The sequence below is a fragment of the Xenopus laevis genome, chromosome 2L (genome assembly GCF_017654675.1).
Source record: "Xenopus laevis strain J_2021 chromosome 2L, Xenopus_laevis_v10.1, whole genome shotgun sequence".
Classification (NCBI taxonomy): Eukaryota; Metazoa; Chordata; class Amphibia; order Anura; family Pipidae; genus Xenopus; species Xenopus laevis.
This window is the reverse complement of record NC_054373.1, coordinates 126,797,211-126,817,164: the sequence shown is the minus strand read 5'-3', so window position 1 is coordinate 126,817,164 and position 19,954 is coordinate 126,797,211. Positions and strand designations below refer to the sequence as shown.

At 38.5% G+C, this 19,954-nt stretch overlaps 1 protein-coding gene across 1 annotated transcript; it reads left to right on the top strand.

Annotated features, from left to right (window-relative positions):
- The first annotated feature begins 3,516 nt into the window (after positions 1-3,516).
- LOC121400029 (protein kinase C delta type-like) lies at positions 3,517-14,386 on the top strand. Its single transcript, XM_041582427.1, has 10 exons — positions 3,517-5,161; positions 6,333-6,515; positions 7,049-7,155; positions 7,652-7,816; positions 10,066-10,157; positions 11,020-11,082; positions 11,536-11,674; positions 12,713-12,904; positions 13,221-13,349; positions 13,902-14,386. Exons 1-10 carry the CDS (start codon positions 4,984-4,986, stop codon positions 14,010-14,012), a joined length of 1,359 nt encoding a protein of 452 aa, XP_041438361.1. The 5' UTR covers positions 3,517-4,983; the 3' UTR covers positions 14,013-14,386.
- Positions 14,387-19,954: the final 5,568 nt, after the last annotated feature.

The following is a 19,954-nucleotide window of genomic DNA, read 5'->3' as shown; positions in this document are numbered from 1 at the left end:
TAAACATTTTATTTTTAAACCTTTAAAAAACTCTTTTCTATTTTCTATACCTTGGCACACGATTGTAATGGAGACATGGAATAAGGTGTTGAATCCGGCAGAATGATACATTTTTAATTAATAACCCCCATTTTATGATGTGCCAAGGTATATATTGGTGGGGGCATCATCAAGTCAGGTTTGCTCAGTTGCTTGGTGAAAAGAGAAAAGGGGAGTCGAATCTCTGCAATCATCAGCCTTGTCTTATGCATTCGTTACTATTGTGTGCCGATGTATAAAGCTATAGTAGTAGGCACATAAATTCAGTTTCAGTATTGATGGCACTGAATAGGAGACATTATTAGTATTTTATCTCCTTTAATGTCCAGACCAGTGTGCTGAGGTGTATAATGTATGGTAGTAGCACTTGATAAAAGGGAACTGGTTTTCAATTGAAATAACTGTAGCTGTGTGCCAAGGTACAACACTAAATTCATAGACACCAGATCACACTGAAATTTTTTTGTGTATGTATCACCACATAAGAAGTTAAATTTCTTTTTCCACTTAACAAACTCCTTTTACCAATGTACAGAGGTACTCAGTTCATGGTAGAAGGCAGCCTGAACTAGCGGTAGGCAGAGTAGGCACGTGCCTAGGGCACAAAGCTGGGGGGCACCAGTCATGTACCTTCTCTGCCTCCTACTCCTAGTTCTGTCCCCTCTCTCCTCACGCTAATTGCCGACTGTGCAGGCGCTCGTCTATTCCTTGATCCCAGGTAAGATATAATTAATCCTCATTGAAGTAAAAATAATACTGTTGGGCTTATTTAATGTTTAAATAAGTTTTTAGTAGACTTAAAGGGGTGGTTGACCTTTAAGTGAACTATTAGTAAGTTATTGAATGGCCAACTCTAAGCATGTTCTCACGTGGTGCTCATTTATTTTTAATATTTTTTTCGTTTATTTGCCTGCTTCCGATTCTTTCCACAAAGCATCCGCATCCACAGAAAAACTTAAATGTACAAACATTAAGAAACACCAGCAGTATTTTAGTACTGGATGTACTGGAAGTGATGTAGAACACATACATGGTAAGCCCCAATACAGATGCACATTACATCACTTCCTACCACACACACTTTATGGTCCTCCAGGTACCACCCCATCTCCACAGTGGTGGCAGGGAGAATTTCTTTTTGGGGGGGTTTACCATATAGGTACCCTTAAAGCCAACACCCTAGGCATGGGCTCACAAGTGCCTAAATATAATATGGCCCTGCAACAGAGAGGGCTCTGGATCCAGCTCTGTAAATTCAGCTGTATGGGAGAACCATTTAGGTGCAGCTCAATCTCCCAAGTCAATTACAGTGTAAGTATAGCATAGAACTCGGAAATTCTGTCATTTTTAAGTTTACTAAAAAATTATTTAAACATGAAATAACCTAATCGGATTTTCTTTACTTCATTGAGGACTTATTATATCTTACCTGGAATCAAGTACAAGATACTGTTTTATTATTATAATGAAAAAGGAAATTGCTTTTAAAAAATGTAAATTATTTAATAAAAACAGAGTCTATGGGAGATGACCTTTCAATAATTCTGAGCTTTCTGAATAAAGGGTTTCTGGATAATGGATTCCATAACCTTATTAAAACAAAAAACAATAGTAACCCAAAATGTATCAATTAATGTTGGCACCTTAATGACTCCCTTATTGTGATTGATATTTGTTGTCTGACTCTCCAGGGAGTTTTTAGAAGGCTTATTTATTTAATGCTTGCTTTATTTAATGCTTGCTACCTTAAATTATCCCCTCACCACTTCTGGGTGGAAGAGGTCAAGGCCAGTGGCGTAACTTCTCACCGAGCCCCCTGTCGGGCCCTCCCCCTATGAATTGCATGCCGGACTACTGACGGTATGTGCGCTGTACATATACAGACAAGTACACAAATATTCACATGTATACAATCACACATTAAATACAAAGAAAATCCCAAGCGGACCAGCTACAGAACCATCGCTGTAAACGTAGTGAGCACAAGCCAAAGCAGCCGTGTAACCTACAATATAAATATATATATATATGTCTCAGTGTAACCCCTTTGGATATTCAGTTGTGAAATCCACTGCTGATGCTGGTTTCTCCAATCTGGATTTCTTTCCCACTCACTGTCCCTCTAGGCACAGTATCTGGCATCCCTGTGCCACCCTAATCTGAATGTCTGCTTTTGGTGGGGCCTTCCAGCTCTCTTGGCCCACCGGCAGTTCCTCTTTCTCTCTCTCTCTCTGTCCACCGCGTAATTCTCTCTGCCAGGCTTGTCTCTATTGCCAGGTTCTGCTACTTCCTCTTCCTGCCAGCCACTCACTAGCTGCTGTGTAATGATCACTGTACAGCTGGTTGCTAGGCAACAGATTATAGCACACAGACACAGGCTCTGTGCCTGCTCCCTTACAGGGATATCTGCAAGTATTTTGCACTACTTCTCTACACACCCTACACCTCAGCACATTGTTATGAACAATTAAAAGTTAAAAATACTAATAATGTTTCCTATTCAGAGCTCCATCAATACTGAATTTGTGTGCCTACTACCGTAGCTTCCTACCCCGGCACACGATTGTAATGGAGACATAGAATAAGCATAAGAATAAAGCTTTACCTAGCGCTGGGAATTTTTACCAAGGATTAGTATGCAAATAAATATTATTGCTGTATGTATTTTTTCTCCTTTTTCTAATTCAGGTATACATGCGTATACACCCACACAAAAGAACTACAAATGGGCCCGGCGTGCACTTGGTTTACCTCCCTCCCTCCCTCTTGGCCACCGTTTTTAAAGACACCTCTGAAGAATCACAAAGAGAGGGACTGTAATATATATATCTTTCTAAGGTAAACATCTGGCTTTGCACATCTTTGACTCTACTAAGATCTTGGTACAAGTATGGGATCTCTATCTGGAAACCCGAGATAAAGAAAGCTCCACAATACAGATATGGGATCTGTTATCCGGAAACCCATTATCCAGAAAGATCCCATAGACTCCATTTTATCCAAATAATTCAAATGTTTAAAAATGATTTCCTTTTGCTCTATAATAGTAATAACACGATACCTTGTACTTGATCCAAATGAATCATTATTGGAATCAGAACCAGCCTATTGGGTTTATTTAATGTTTACGTGATATTCTAGTAGATTTATGAAGTTATAAAGTTTCAAATTACAGAATGATCCCTTATCTGGAGCACCCCAGGTCCCAAGCATTCTGGATAACAGGTCCCATACCTGTACAGGAATATAATAAATCCAATGGTGGCAAAACAATTATATTGGGATTACTTAATATTTAAATTCATTTTTTAGACACAAGTTCTGTGGATCCAGATTATGCAAACACAACTTATCAGGAAAAGTCTGGATAATAGGTCCCATACCTGTACTATAAATAAGGTATAGACAACTACATGGTTAAAATGTCTACTTATAAGTGGTTATTGGGGAGCCCAACTTTACCCACCTCCAACCTATCTGTTTATGGAAAAGCAAAAAATAGGAGAAGGGCATAAATACTAAAGGATTATCCCTTTCAAATGATGGTATTCTTGCCCCTCATTCTGAAACAAGAAAACAAGCTTGTTTTTTGTTAAATACTTGTTTTACATTTTAACATGTTCTTAGGATGAGATGAAGTCAAATATAGAGATCAGAAAGGTGCTTGATATTACTGCACAGTTTGACTTGAGACAAGCTACACATTGCCGCATGCCATGTGAGTAACTGCCGAATTTGTCAGTTAGGAGCAAGCTGTGGAGTGTAGAGGAGTTTGCAGCCAGAGCTTAGAGAAGATTTTGGATAATTTGGATTTCAGGAGAGGAGAGTTTGGTGATAGATTTCAGGAGAAGAGAGTTTGGAGGTAGATTTCAGGAGAGGAGAGCTTGAAGGTAGATTGTAGGAGTGTTTGAAGACAGAAGAAGGGAGTTTGGAGGCAGATATCTGGAGAGGAGAGTTTGGAGGTAGATTTCAGGAGAGGAGAGAAGAGTTTGGAGGTAGATTTCAGGAGAGGAGTGTTTGGAGGCAGGATTCAGGAGAGGAGAGTTTGGAGGCAGATTTCAGGAGAGGTTTGTTTGGAGATAGATTTCAGGAGAGGAGAGGATAATTTGGAGGTAGATTTCAGGAGAGGTGAATTGAGCAACTGCCGTTTTTGTCAGTTAGGAGCCAGCAGTAGAGTATAGGAGAGTTTATAGCCAGCGCTTAGAGAAGATATTTAGGATCATTCGGATTTTAGGAGAGAAGAGTTTGGAGTTAGAATTTAGGAGAAGAGAGTTTGGAGGCAGATTGTCGGAGAGTTTGGAGGCAGTTTTCAGGAGAGGAGTTTGGAGGTAGATTTCAGGAAAGGAGAGTTTGGAGTTAGATTTCAGGAGAGGGAGGAGAGTTTGGAGTTAGATTTCAGAAAAGGAGCATTTGGAGGTTGATTTAAAGAGAGGATTTGAGGAGAGGGAGGTTTGAGGAGAGGAGAGTTTGGAGGTTGATTTAAGGAGAGGATTTGAGGAGAGGTGAGTTTGGAGGAAGATTTCAGGAACGGAGAGTTTGGTGGTTGATTTAAGGAGAGGAGAGGTGAGTTTGGAGGTAAATTTGAGAAGAGGAGGGTTTGGAGGTTGATTTAAGGAGAGGATTTGAGGAGAGGTGTGTAGATTTCAGGAGAAGATAGTTTGGAGGTAGATTTCAGGAGAGGAGAGTTTGCAAGTAGATTTCAGGAGAAGGAGGACAGGCGAGTTTGGAGATACAGTAGACTTCAGGTGGGGATTTCAGGAGAAGATTTAAGGAGAGTTTGTGGGTTGATTTCAGGAGAGGAGAATTTGGAGGTAGATATAAGGAGAGGAAGGTTTGGTGGCAGATTCCAGGAGAAAAGAGTTTAGAGGTAGATTTCAAAAGAAGATAGTTTGGAGCAGTGGAATTTATAAATTGTAGTTGCGTCCAATACACTACAGAACTAAAATGGCACACAACACATTAGAGATTAGCAGCAAGAAAAGACAGCTTCAAAGTAAAGAAGAAATAGAAAATAAGAAAAAAATCCGCCTTGAAGACAGTAAGAAGACACCCGAAGAGAGTAAAGACCACAGACACAAAAAGAAGAAAATAAAATGCAAAAGTTCAGAGGAAGATGCTGCAGGTAATGAGATTACATTTTATGAGACCTATTTGTAAAGCTGATAAATAATTAGTTTAGAGAAGCAGAGTCTAAATGGTCCAGGTTATTAAAGGATGTTTCACCTTTTAGTTAACAAAAATATGGCCAATTTGAACCAACTGTCCAGTTGGTCTTCCTCTTCATTATTTATTTTTTATAGATTTTTGCCTCAGTTTTTTGACTCTTTCCAGCTTTCGAATGTTTGTCAATGACGCCACCTACAAAACAAATGCTCTGTACTGCTACAAATGTATTGTTATTGATGCTTTTTATTACTCATCTTTCTATAGAGGGCCTTTCCTATTCATATTCCAGTCTCTTATTGATATCAGTGCATGGTTGCTGGGGTAATTTTTACCATAACAACCAGAAAGCTGAAACTGCAAACTAGAGAGCTGCTGATTAAAAAGCTAAATAACTAAAAAACCATAAATTATAAAATAGAATGTAAACCAACTGCAAATTCTCTCATTATATCACTCTCTACATCATAGTTAACTCAAAGGTAAACAATCCTTTTAAATAAGTGTATGAGATCTTGGACTGGTTCCTTTACACCCGTTTTTTAACCGTGTGTCCCATGATGTTGCTGGATAGTAAATTCCAACATTCTTTAACCTTGATAATATGTCAAAAGATTCTGGGAGTTGTAGGCTAGCAACAACAAAAGAAAACAGGTCTCTACACTATTTCAAATGACTGAAATCCTTCATACGGTCTTGAGATATATTTTGGCCATTGCATATTTAATTTTACTCCAACAAATTACCACTTTTGGTTTATAAATAGTGGAAATTGCAGGGTCAACAACTTGAGAGATTTAAATGCAGAATCATTTATCTCTGACCTGTACACATGGGCCTACAGACTGCAATAATATAATGCTGGTTTGTACCAAATTAATAGTTACACTACATTTCCTAAATATTCATATCTGTGTAAAAGTAAAATAATACCACTAACGCAACATTTTTACTGTTGAGATTTACACATTATATTGTATATCTATTAGCATAGGCAGAGAATAATGAAGATTGACAAAGGTTTAGTCTCCCCAAAAAGAGGCCAGCCATATATCCATGTCATCATCATGTATTTATTTAAGTTACAATTATTTAACAAACAAGGATAACAATACATTTTTTCCCACTAGAGAGAAGTGGCCACGAAGCAAAGAAGATACAACTCCGACTAGAGGAAGAAAATGAAAAGGGAATCGGTGCTGAAGACATCAAGAAGACAGCTGCACACAGACATAGCACACATAGGAAGAATAGAGACCATGAAGACTTGAAGAAGACAAAAAGATCAAGAAGTCCAGATGAGGACATAGCAGGTAAGAGAGATTGTTATAGTTGTTGTATAGCCTTCCCCTTGTTTTAAATATAGACGTTTATATATCTATTCTCTATTAAGTCCTGCCTTAATCCATAGGTACTTAAAATAGTTTATGTGTGTGTGAAAACCCTGAATGATTGGTTTCATTGCTCAGAACAGAAGCAATACTAAAAGCTATGGGCAGTCATTGGCCAAGAAGGTAAAGAATGGGATCACAATTCTGCAGAGATGCAATCAATAAACTGATCACTCAGATCAATGCAATCTGCTCCTCATTCTGAAACAATCAATCATATAGCCTTCAAATATACCTAAGTGAGTCAGCTTAGGTAGTAAGGTGACTCTTTAGAGCTGACATGTTAGATCTTCAGTGAAAACGAGGCCTAATACTCTACCTGTATTTAAGTTATACCATTGAACAGAATGTTTTCAAAGGCTAAAAGTACCAGGATGGATGCAAATATAATTTGTAACATGATGAGTTTGTGTAGTTTGATGTATTGTTGACAGGATCTTGTTTTATCCCTTAAGGTCCAACTGAACAGAAGAAGCCTCGTATAGAAGCTCCAAGACCACCTCACCTGGACATAAAGAACTACACCTTCCATACACAGCTGGGGAGTGGTGGCTATGGCAGGGTGAGTTGAAGCTTCTATGTCATATTTCAGCTCATCAGGTGGTCTGGTTAATTAAATATGCAAACACTGTGCTGACAGCTGGGGCAAATACTTGGTTGCCTCAAGCACAACACAGGTTTCTTCCAAGCAAATATGCGGTCTTGCCACTGATTTTATATGGAACCGTTGCACTCACACAAGTTAATAATTTTGGAGGGTGTGGGTAAACATCCCATTTTAGAGAGCTGGTTCATATTGACAAGAAGTCTGAGGAGCTCTGTATAAGTTAGATTTAAATGGCATTTTTAATATAATCTTAATGATTTTCCATTATTTGACCAATAACCAATAACATGCCTCAAAATATAGACTGAGCAGAGATTCCTTCTATTTGCTGATACTACAATCTATTAGCATTAGGATTAATTATTTGTATTTAAGTACAATCCATTAGCATGCCAGATGTTTTTACTAACAGTAATCATTAGCCTTACATTCATGTTTTTTCTGTTCTTAGGTGATGCTGGCTTCTTTTCCGGGCAAAGATAAACCTGTGGCCGTTAAGATCATTGCTAAAAAGCAAAATGAAAAGGACCAAGCCATCTTAAAAGAAGTTTGCATAATGAAGCTAGCAACCAAATGTGATTTCATTTGTCCAGCATTCGCAGCTTTTCAATCTCAGGTACACTTTTCTGAAGACAATGTTTTGAAAATTGGTGTAGTGCACATTACTATTCTATATAGAGGGATTTTGACATTTAGTGAGCTCTTGGTCTTATTTACAAATCCTATGGACAATAGTGCTGAAGCATCGAGCACTTGCACCTGTGGGATTTTGGTACAGGCTGCTGAATACCAGTATGACAGGTGTTAAGTACAGGGCTCTTACAATGGCCTCAAATAAAAAGGTTTTATTGGTCCTTATATTTGAGGCTGTATGGTTTTAAAAGTATAGCTATTTTATGTTACATAAGAAGATGATTGAGGATTTTTGTATGCAAGAGGCCTACTTTCCTCTGTACTGGGCCCATGCATTAAAGGGGTTAAGTTAACCTTTAGTATATAATAGAATGGACAATTCTAAGAAACTTTTCAATTGGTCTTCATGTTTTCTTTTCTATAGTTTTTGAAGTATTTGCCTTCCTCCTCTGACTCTTTTCAGCCTTAAAATGGGGGTCACTATCTAAAAAATAAATGCTTGGCAAGGCTACAAATATATTGTTATTGCTGTTTTTTATTACTCAAACTATTTGTAAAGCTGATAAATAATTAGGAGTTGGGAGCAGCAGTCTAAATGGCCAAGGTTATTAAAGGGATGTTTCACCTTTTAGTTAACTTTTAGTATGTTATAAAATGGACAATTCTAAGCAACTTTTCAACTGGACTTCCTCTTCATTATTTATTTTTTATAGATTTTAAAAAAAATATTTGCCTTCTTCTTCTGACTCTTTCCAGCTTTCAAATGGGGGTTACTGACCCCATTTAAAAAAACAAATGCTTTGCAAGGCTACAAGTGTATTGTTATTGCTGCTTTTTATTACACATCTTTCTATAGAGGACCTCTCCTAATTATATCCCAGTCTCCTGTTCAAATCAGTGTATGGTTGCTAAGGTAATTTGGGCCTAGCAACCAGATTGCTGAAACTGCAAACAGGAGAGCTGCTGCATAAAAATCTAATTACATAGTTACTGGGGTAGCTTTAGAGATGCTTCTGGCCCACCAGCCACTTGAGGTAACAGACCTGATACTGCCTCCTCATCCTCTTGGGCTCAGACTGGTTATGCCCAGTTGAGGTGTGATTGGTAAAAAAAAGAACACAGTGGCTCTCTAAACTAGAAGAGTCAAATTTCTCATTTAAAGAACAGTGCATGAGGATAACATTAGTGAATCAGAATCTGCCTCTCATTAAACTCACCTTACTAGCCAGAGGCTCGCTGAAAAGATTTGAGAAAATATGAAGTCCATGGTGGGAAGCGGGGCTTGGGGGTCAGGGCTCCAAAACATGAAAGGTAACGTTTATTTATACTGTCAGCGGCATAAATCCTTACTTCTATCTAGAACCTGATGCTACTGCCCAATATGTTGATCATAGGAATTTAGGAGGCAACTTTCAAATCTTAATGTACGACTGTTTGAACTGTGTTTTAAATCTTGAGTGTATCAATCACATTACTACACGAATTTGTATGTACAAGTTTTATTCCAAGCTCTGTAATGGTAACTCAACTATATTTACGGCATATACTTTGTTTTATGTTTAATGTGTTATAAAACAATAAAATTTTACCTTTAAAAAAAAAAGAACAGTGCATGCATTGCAGTGAGGGTGCTGGGAGTTGCATGACAGTGGAATTATAAAATATTTGACTTGTCTGATGCCCAGGGAAACTAGGTAGATAAACTTGTGAGGAATCAGGAGAAGAGAGGTCTGTGAACTGCATGTGAGACTGAAGGTGCTGGGAGTTGTATATGAGTGTGAATGAGTGGAAAGTGTTCAGAATCAGGGTTAAAGGGGTAGCACTCCAATAAAACTAATATTATATGTGGAGAGTGGATAGCTGGTACTAGGATTTGTGCACAAGAGTAAAGGTACTAGGAGCTGTGCATGGCAATGAAGGTGCTAACAGCAGACCTATACTGAAGTTTGAGGAAGGAGCAAAGTTAATAATAAAATTTGATTTGATGATTCTTTTTTTATTCACGTTGACTTATATTTTGCCTTAAATGCACAATATAAAGAATGATATACCCCTGCTAATATCAATGGCTATTTGAAGTCACAAAGGTAAATCTCTTAATCACGTAAATCATGTGCATCACATATAATTTACATAATTATAATAATTGTAATAGGTGCTTCCCCCATTAGGATAGATTGTCCGTGCTCCAACTGTATGTGTCATGCTGTTCTTACTTGTCTTTCCAACCAGGTTCAAGCTTTTATCGTAATGGAGCATGCCAGCGGGGGAACTCTTCTGAAACAGATCCGTAGTCAAGGAAATCTGACTCAACGCAGAATATTGTAAGTATCTTGTAGGTGCTTGTTATAGAAGAGTCACCAATGTGGGCAGCTAGAAATGAGACGTAAATGCAGTGTTGGACTGGGACACCAGTGGCCCCCCAAAAAACCTTAGACCAGGGGCCCACCCTCAGTATTATTTTCTTCTCCTCACTCAACCTCTATTCTCCTATTCTCTTTTCTTTACTTACTATAATCTATTGTTCCATCTATTTAGCCCCTTTGTTCTTATAGAAATAGGGAATGGCCATGAAATCTGCCAAATGTTTAGAAGCATGAGGGCCCACTGACACCTTGGCCCACCGGGAGTTTTTCTGGTTTCCCGATGGGCCAGTCCGACACTGTGTAGATGCGGTAAACAAGCTGCGCAAATTATATAATATAAGGAGACCATGGGTAGATCAAAACTGGAGACTTTATTTTAGTTACTGTGAACGTTAAAGCAATAACTGGCTTCTAATTATATCGATAGTTCACCTTTAAGTTATTGTTTAGTATGTTATAAAATGTCCTATATATATATATATATATATATATATATATATATATATATATATATATATATATATATATATATATATATATATATATACTCAAAATCTACCCATACTTTTTTTTAAGACAGATGATCAATATTTAAAAACAGGGCACTCAGTAGCTAAAGAGAAACAGGAATGGTGCAAGTAAAATGGGAAAAGAAAGGAATAGAATTAAAAGAAGAAAACAGCGGTGCATGGGAATGTCTTGGAAAAATGGGCACTTAGAGTACCCAAATTAAATTTTTGGATTAAATCTGTACGATGTTGATGTATTTGAACATAATTTCTTGTTTAAGGAAAAAGCTGTATTTCATTTTATTTTTAAGGTTCTACTCAGCAGAGATGGTAGTCGGCCTTCAGTTTCTGCATGCCAATGGAATCATTCATCGGTAAATAAATCCTCATTTTTATATAGTCCTAACTGGGCATTCACATGGTTTTCCAAATAGTCTTGAACCAAGGTTAGATAGATTTGTCTCCCTCTTTCACGTCAATGATGCCAGATGAAATTGTCGTAATAGTCTCACAGGGATTCAATGGGATTGCAAGGTGTGTCCACACTGCCCCCTTGCAGAAAAAGACCTAGAGTCTGTAAGAATAAAAGGTATTTGGCTTTTGTGGTATTTATTTTAACATAGCTCAGCCCTGCCTATGTTATTTTATCCAATAAATATACCCAACCATATTCCCTTCCTTAAATTTACCTGAAGAAACTTATTTTTAAGCATCTGCATGTTATTGCTTTGAATTAATGTGTTCTGATTTATTGATATTTGTCCCTTAACTTTTTTTTTTTCTGTCCATAATATCAACAAAAATTGTTTCTGCTGTCTGTATTCCAGTGACTTCAAACCGGACAACGTTCTTCTGGATGATGAAGGCCATGTTAAGATCTGTGATTTTGGCCTCTCTGTAGAAAACATGTTTGGTCCCAAAACCCACAGTGGAGGTGCAGGAACATTTGGATTCCGGGCCCCAGAAGTAAGGATTTTATTCAAAGTAGTTTTGGTCATTATGTTGTGATTTTAGCATCAGATAGAAGCAGGTTTATGGCTCCTACTGTAACTAGCTATTAGATAGTACCTTTGTCCCAGTCACCAAAATCATTGAGGAAATGGTGAGTGTATGCACAAGACATATTGTTGGCTTTACATGTAAGGTAGTCAGTTGTGTAACTTGGTTAGTTCTCAGAAACAATCAAATTATACTATTCTTAGATAATTAGATTTAATGCCACCATGATATGTGACTGTGACTGCATTAAGGTCCTTGAACAATCGACAAATTGTAGGAAACAGTAGATAAAGTTTAGGCAAGCTGTAGCGCTTCTATATCTTACTGCTTGTTGGACCTGCTGGACCTGTTACCTATCTATGAGTTAGTGATACTTAAAATTTTTCCAAAACATGTGAGATGTACGTTATTCTATAACAGACAACACAGATGAATATTACACATTAGATAGTACCTTTGTCCCAGTGGCCAAAAATCAATGAGAATGCAAAATGGAAATAGGATGGAGCACACAAATTCAGCAGCTTTTACTGCAAAAGATTTATTAAGCACAACATGTTTCAGATCTTCATGGATCCTTTTTCAAGTGTGACACTTGAAAAAGGATCCATGAAGATCCGAAACATGTTGTGCTTATAAAATCTTTTGCCGTAAAAGCTGATGAATTTGTGTGCTACATCCTATTTCCATTTTGCATATTACATTGGTCGGACTGGTGTGGCCTAATCAGGAGAGAGAGCAGCAACAGATGGTGGAATTTCGTTAGAACAAACCTGCCTTGTTCAAAAATCAATGAGGGCCTGGTGAATATTGAGAAGGACTTATGGCTTGATAATTAATATAAATGCATTGTTCTATCCCTCTTGTACATTTCTTTGTGCAAGTTTTGATTGTTAGACTATTTAATTCTTCACAGGGTATAAATGTTGTGCTAAATGTTATAAACTACTTCACTTAAAATGTAATTTCACTTTGATAACTAATCTTGTCTTCACTTCTCTGAAGGTTATGTCACAGATGGATTACAACGCGGGAGCAGACTGGTGGTCTTTCGGTGTCACCTTATATGAGATGGCCACTGGCAACTTGCCATATTCTGCAAAAGGCAACACAAAAGAACAGCTTCATCAGGTTCTACAAAGGCAGCCCTATTATCCATCATATCTCTGCCCAGAATTGCAAGATCTTTTGTGCAAGGTCAGTATGAGCAGCAAAAAGAAACAACCAAAGGAGTAGTTTACTCACTAATGGAGATGTTCAGGTATAGATATTATGTAGCTGGCAAAGTTAACTAAGACATGTATTAGATATTGAATTATTTAAACAAAAGGTGAACAGAATGCACAGTAAAGGACCATCTAGTATTTCTATTTATCGTCTAGTCTGTTCTTAAACCCACTTCTGGAATGCTGGGGTTAGTAAAAGTAAATGCAAATTAGAGAGTTGCAGGTTAAAAACTATTATTAACAGGATATATACTAAAGAATGTTTCATTGTTCATATATTTCTTTAGCTACTGAAGAACGAGCCTGACCAGCGTCTTGGGGTAAACGGAAACATCAGAGAACATCCATTCTTTGCATGCCTCGATTGGGAAGAAGTGGAACAACGTAGACTAGAGCCACCTTTCAAGCCAAAAGTTGTAAGTACCATACTGAACCAAACAGTAAGACCATATTGCTTTATAGTAAGTTACATCAGGGCTGCTGCTATGTGAACTCATCCAGCACCTATTAAAAATGTTCAAAAGTAACATAGTATTGTGCATTCAGGCATCCAGTTTAGATAGGCTTCTGTCCCCTAATTTGCTGGTCATTCAGATGGGCATGTTAGTAAGTGCTGGCAGGTGCAACATGCAATAAAGCTATGCTTTCCATCTACCTATAGTATGTGGCCCCTACACTTCTCTGCCAGTGGAGAAAATACCATTACTATACCATACCACCCCATGTCTATAAGCAGTGACATAAATGGCACCCAACTGTCAATGTTTGATTGTTAACCTTTTCCAAAAGCCCAGGGTTTGGGGATACTGAGTTTGCCTCACCATGGTTAAATAGAGCACTTGCCTTCATTTACATAGGGTAGTGCCCCTAACATATTTTCAAATCAAATCCTTGGGTCTAAGGAAAATGCCTACAAATCTGATTTAAATACTGATTATTCATATTATTCTTGTTTTCCATCTATTTAGCGACCTATTGAATATTATGGAGAAAAGAAAATCGAATTTCCAACTGGTGACTCCAGCGAGAGCCGAATGCTTGAAGATTTTTCTTTCCTTGATCCCAACTGGCAGGAGTGAAGCAGTTCTGTGTTGCCAAGTTAGTAACATGGTGAAACCTGTAACATCTAATCACAGCGGATAGAGTTAGAACATCGATTCCTCATCAAGTCTTTATCTGTTAGTTATAGTTTAAAGTAGTTAAAACTATAGTTAAAATTATAGATTTAAATAAAAATACTTATCCACCACCATCATCACCACCATCATCACCACCATAAAATAAACATGGTTGATCCAGGGACCAAGTCCGATTGCCGTTTTGGAGTCAGGAAGGAATTTTTTTTCCCCTTTGGGGCCATGGCTTCAGAGGGGATTTTTTCGCCTTCCTCTAGATCAACTAGTGGATAGGGAACTATAGCAGCAATTTATTAAAAATCTTTTATTGCCACCTACTTCTGTGTGTTGCTGTGTGACTTTAAGTGATAAGTTTAAAGCTTTGTGATACTTTAAAAGAAAGTTTTATCTAACACAGGCAGATGTACCATGCATTTTTTACGTCAAAAAATAATGAGCAGGAATGAGCTGGAATTATATTTTTTATTATTAAGCAACATTTTATTTTGGAGTTACATCCACTTTAAGCTAATGCTCAGCATGAAATTTGCTGCCACCAAAGTGTGTAGTGTGTAGATGTTTAGATGTGTAGAAGCCCATATCGCTCTGGCACTTATACAACCATTTGTAAATGTGTATGTCTGTACATTTAAGTCCCCTAATACAGGCAAATAATTTCTCACACCTTATGTACTGATGAATAGAAGGATAAAAATCTAGGTAGGTGGTAGTCTATGTCCTTATTAAAAGATCATACTTAAGTGGTCCTTTACAAACACAGACACAAGTGCTGCATTTGTCATACTAGAATGGATGCAAATGTTGAATTATCTAGGCTATTCATTAAGGTAATTACATCCAAACATGCTCCTTGTACTTCACATAGTTGCGCCAAGCACCATTGCATGCCATCCTTTATGGGTAAATGGTGCATTATGGGTAAAAAATGCCAATTTGCATCCAGAAGTATAGGTAGATGGCACATATATCTATATTAATTTATATAAATGTAGGTATCCTGGGGGCAGAAAAAGATAAACCCAGCCCTTCCCCTATTTTCACTACAGTCAGTAAATTTCGGTACAGTATTATGAATTATTAGGGGTTATTTATTTTGCAAAGTGCAAAGTATCAGTGCGGTGCTGAACCATTTTAGAGAAACTTGTGACTGTCACACTGAATACAATGCTGCTTGCATTTGGTAGATTTGCATTTATGAGGGACAGTGGCATGTAGGTGTCCTTGTCCCTGTTGTCTTTGATTGATCCAAAAAGTGAATTTAATGATTTTTTAGAATTACTTTAATAAATATGGTTAACTAGCTAACAAATGCAAGGATTGCATTATTTGTTAGACAGGAGTCCCCCCAGACAGATGACAGGCCTGAAGGATGAATGGTGAGGACCTCAACAGAAGGATATTAAAAAAAAACAAGGAAAATCTAGGATGAAGCTACCCTCTGGTCATGGCAGAGTCAGACTGGTGGTTCCCTGCACATGCTTTATCACTAATGTCCTTTGCACCTTTGCAGCCACGAGGGGGGGTCAGGGGGAGTGCAGAGTGCGCCCAAACTTTACTTCAAGGGCACTAGGGAGTGGAGTGGTTCTGAATCGGCGGGGCTCACCAGGTTTTTACCCAGAGTACTGCTGGGCCAGTCCCAACCAGGGTCACTGGGTGTCATGTGAGCTTCCTGTTAAAGAAACCAATTTGGGCTTTAAAATGTGGCCTTGGAGACAATGCAATTTTGCTATAAGTCCTAAAGCTGCATGCTCACCTTCTCTTGATTATCTAGTCTTTTAGCACATTACTTGTTTCAGTCTTTCTCTTAACACCCAAGTGTATGGTCTGGTCACAAATTCTTAAACTAAGAAATGTAGCAAGGCATGAGATATGAGGCTGGGAGGAAATTAAGGCAGCAGTCATGCTATCCTATGGTAGGTTCTTTCTCATCTCTATATTCTCTGCACCTAGAAAAAAAAAGAAATCTACAGAGACAGAATTAGTAATGCAATGCGAATGGCTGACTGAGCCAACTCTAATTTGCCGTATGCCTCCAATAAGAAGTTCATTATAAATGATTCAGCCATTTGAAACACTAATATATGCAGGAAAAGTTCTCTCACTATTAGTAATGTAGTTACAATAACCTTTATTTAATTACATTTTCATAGCACACTTTATTCTGGGATTAAAAGCAAAATCTTTGGAACTGGTTTTTCATTGGCAGGGAATTGTTTTAGTTTTTTCCTTCTTTGTATGATTTTGTTATAATAGAAGCAAGGGGTTTTAAGTGTTTTCTTGGGTAGCACTAATTACTTTTTGAAGAGAGCATTGACCAAAACAGTAACACGTTGCTGACAGTTAGTTAACATTACTGGGGTTTCTGCACTACTGTGTAGGTAGATACACACGTAGGAAAATAGAAGATAGAAGTTGCGCAAGGCTTTATGTGCTGAACATATTTGCGCATATCTGTGCAATAACCACTACCTCCCATCATAGTGTGGGTGTTCCATGATCACAGTCAGACTGGGTCTGCAGGACAGTAAGAAAATACTTGGTGGGCCCCGGCACTTGTGGGACCCACCAACGCAGATCCCCTCCCTGCATAAAGCCTTGTTTGGTGCTGCCCTCTGACCTCCAATCTGTCCCTGATTAAAGCCAAAGGAAGAGGAAGGTACACTGAGGGGGTTACAGCTGGGGTGGAGGGCCTGGGTGGGCTGTGGGGACACCTGAAGCATCAGCCTGGCTGGGCCCCGGACCCCGCAATCTTACGCTGCCCACGGTGGGCATGTCAGGTATCCAAAGAGTATCAGCACCACCACCAAAACTTTTGCATATTATTTTGGACACTGTCACAACACTTGGTGGGCAACCAGGAACTTACATAGCAACTTTAATATTATTGGTTTCCCAATCTTCCAGCTACTTATCTTTGCGTCTGTCTCTCTAAGAAGGTGACACAATGAGAAGTTATATATAAAAGTATAAATGCTTTAGGTTGTGGTAAATGACCATCCTCAAAACAATTTAAAGGAGCACAAGATCCTCTAATGAAGCTGTAGAGAAAAACATCAGGATATGGCACACAAATATTGTGTGGCGCCATGCTGCAGCACATAGTGTGCCTGAAACATACGGATCAAGTATCACATGGACAGAATACAGCGTTTGTGCAGGGATAGGACCTTGAAGGGTTTGACTGGGATATGTTGTAACTGCAATCGTTTTGTACATCTCAGGTTAATATGCTGATTATCCATTTTCCCATAGTAATTATACTGGCATGTCTGGTGTTAAAATGCCAATTATCTATTTTATTTAGTGATTATTCTGGCTCGTCTGAGGTTAATATGCTTATTAAGCATTATCTGAAGCAATTATACTGTCTCATCTGGGGTTAATATGTTGAATGTCCATTTTCAATAGCAATTATACTACCATAGCATCTAGGGTTGAGGCAGTGTGCCATTTAATATTGGGTTGGGGAAGTGTGCCATTTGATATTGGGATGGGGAAGTGTGCCATTTGGTATTAGGATGGGGAAGTGCGCAATTTGATATTGGGTTGGAAAAGTGTGCCATTTAATATTGGGATAGGGAAGTTTGACAATTGATACTGAACTGGGGAAGTGTACCATTTGATATTGGGATGGGGAAGTGTGCCATTTGATATTGGGATAGGGAAGTGTGACAATTGATACTGAACTGGGGAAGTGTACCATTTGATATTGGGATGGGGAAGTGTGCCATTTGATATTGGGAAGTGTGCCATTTGATTTTGGGAAGTGTGCTATTTGATATTGGGATGGGGAAGTGTGCTATTTGATATTGAGATGGGGAAGTGTGCCATTTGATATTGGGATGGGGAAGTGTGCCATTTGGTATTAGGATGGGGAAGTGTACAATTTGATATTGGGTTGGAAAAGTGTGCCATTTAATATTGGGATAGGGAAGTGTGACAATTGATACTGAACTGGGGAAGTGTACCATTTGATATTGGGATGGGGAAGTGTGCCATTTGATATTGGGATGGGGAAATGTGCCATTTGATATTGGGATTAGGCAGTGTGCCATTTGATACTGGGTTCGAGAAGTGTGCCATTTGATATTGGGTTTGGGAAGTGTGCCATTTGATATTAGGATGGGGAAGTGTTTGCCATTTAATTTAAGGATGGGAACGTGTGCTATTTGATATTAGGATGGGTTAATGTGCCATTTGATATTGGGTTTTGAAGTGTGCCATTTGATATTAGGATGGGGAAGTATTTGCCATTTGATATAGGGATGAGGCAGTGTGCTATATGGTATTGGGTTGGGGAAGTGTGCTATTTGATATTAGGATGGGGAAGTGTGCCATTTGGTATTGGGTTGGGAAAGTGTGCTATTTGATATTGGGATGGGGAAGTGTTTGCCATTTGATTTAGGGATGTTGAAGTGTGCCATTTGATTTAGGGATGGGTAAGTGTGCCATTTGATATTGGGATTGGGAAGTGTGCTATTTTATATTGGGATGGGAAAGTGTGCCTTTGATATTGGGATGGGGGAGTGTGCCATTTGATATTGGGTTAGGGAAGTGTACAATTAGATATTGGGATGGGAAAGTGTGCCATTTGATATTGGGTTGGGGAAGTGTGCCATTTGATTTTGTGATGGCGAAGTGTGCCATTTGATATTGGGTTCGGGAAGTGTGCTATTTGATATTGGGATGAGGCAGTGTGCCATTTGATATTGGGTTCGAGAAGTGTGCCATTTGATATTGGGGTTGGGAAGTGTGCTATTTCATATTGGGATGGGGAAGTGAGCCATTTGATATTGGGATGAGGCAATATGCCATTTGATATTGGGTTCAAGAAGTGTGTCATTTGATAATGGGTTAAGGAAGTGTGCCATTTGATATTGGGGTTTGGGAAGTGTGCAATTTTATATTGGGATGGGGAAGTGTGCCATTTAATATTGGGATGAGGCAGTGTGCCATTTGATATTGGGTTCGAGAAGTGTGCCATTTGATATTGGGGTTGGGAAGTGTGCTATTTCATATTGGGATGGGGAAGTGTGCCATTTGATATTGGGATGGGGAAGTGAGCCATTTGATATTGGGATGAGGCAATATGCCATTTGATATTGGGTTCAAGAAGTGTGTCATTTGATAATGGGTTAAGGAAGTGTGCCATTTGATATTGGGTTTGGGAAGTGTGCAATTTTATATTGGGATGGGGAAGTGTGCCATTTAATATTGGGATGAGGCAGTGTGCCATTTGATATTGGGTTCGAGAAGTGTGCCATTTTATATTGGGTTTGGGAAGTGTGCCATTTGATATTAGGATGGGGAAGTGTTTGCCATTTAATTTAAGGATGGGAAAGTGTGCTATTTGATATTAGTATAGGTTAGTGTGCCCTTTCATATTGGGTTTTGAAGTGTGCCATTTGATATTAGGATGAGTAAGTGTTTGCCAGTTGATATAGGGATGAGGCAGTGTGCTATTTGATATTGGGTTGGGGAAGTGTGCTATTTGATATTAGGATGGGGAAGTCTTTGCCATTTGATTTAGGGATGTTGAAGTGTGTCATTTGATTTAGGGATGGGGAAGTGTGCCATTTGATATTGATTGGAGAAGTGTTTGCCATTTGATATTGGGATGGGGAAAGTGTGCCATTTGATATTAGGATGGGAGAGTGTGCCATGTGATATTGGGTTGGGGAAGTGTTTTGCCATTTGACGTTGGGATGTGGAAGTGTTCCATTTGATATTAATATGGGGAAGTGTGCCATTTTGGTATTAGGATGGGGAAGTGTTTGCCATTTGATTTAGGGATGGGGAAGTGTGGCATTTTATATTGGGATGGGCAGTGTTTGCCCATTTGATTCAGGGATTGGGCAGTGTGTGTGCAATTTGATTATAGTATG

Bases quoted from the DNA above. Each gene is read 5' to 3' on its own strand.
- LOC121400029 (XM_041582427.1), top strand. From the start codon at position 4,984: ATGGCACACAACACATTAGAGATTAGCAGCAAGAAAAGACAGCTTCAA. The intron at 6,516-7,048 runs GTAAGAGAGATT...TTATCCCTTAAG, and splicing joins TCCAGATGAGGACATAGCAG to GTCCAACTGAACAGAAGAAG. The intron at 11,675-12,712 runs GTAAGGATTTTA...ACTTCTCTGAAG, and splicing joins TTGGATTCCGGGCCCCAGAA to GTTATGTCACAGATGGATTA.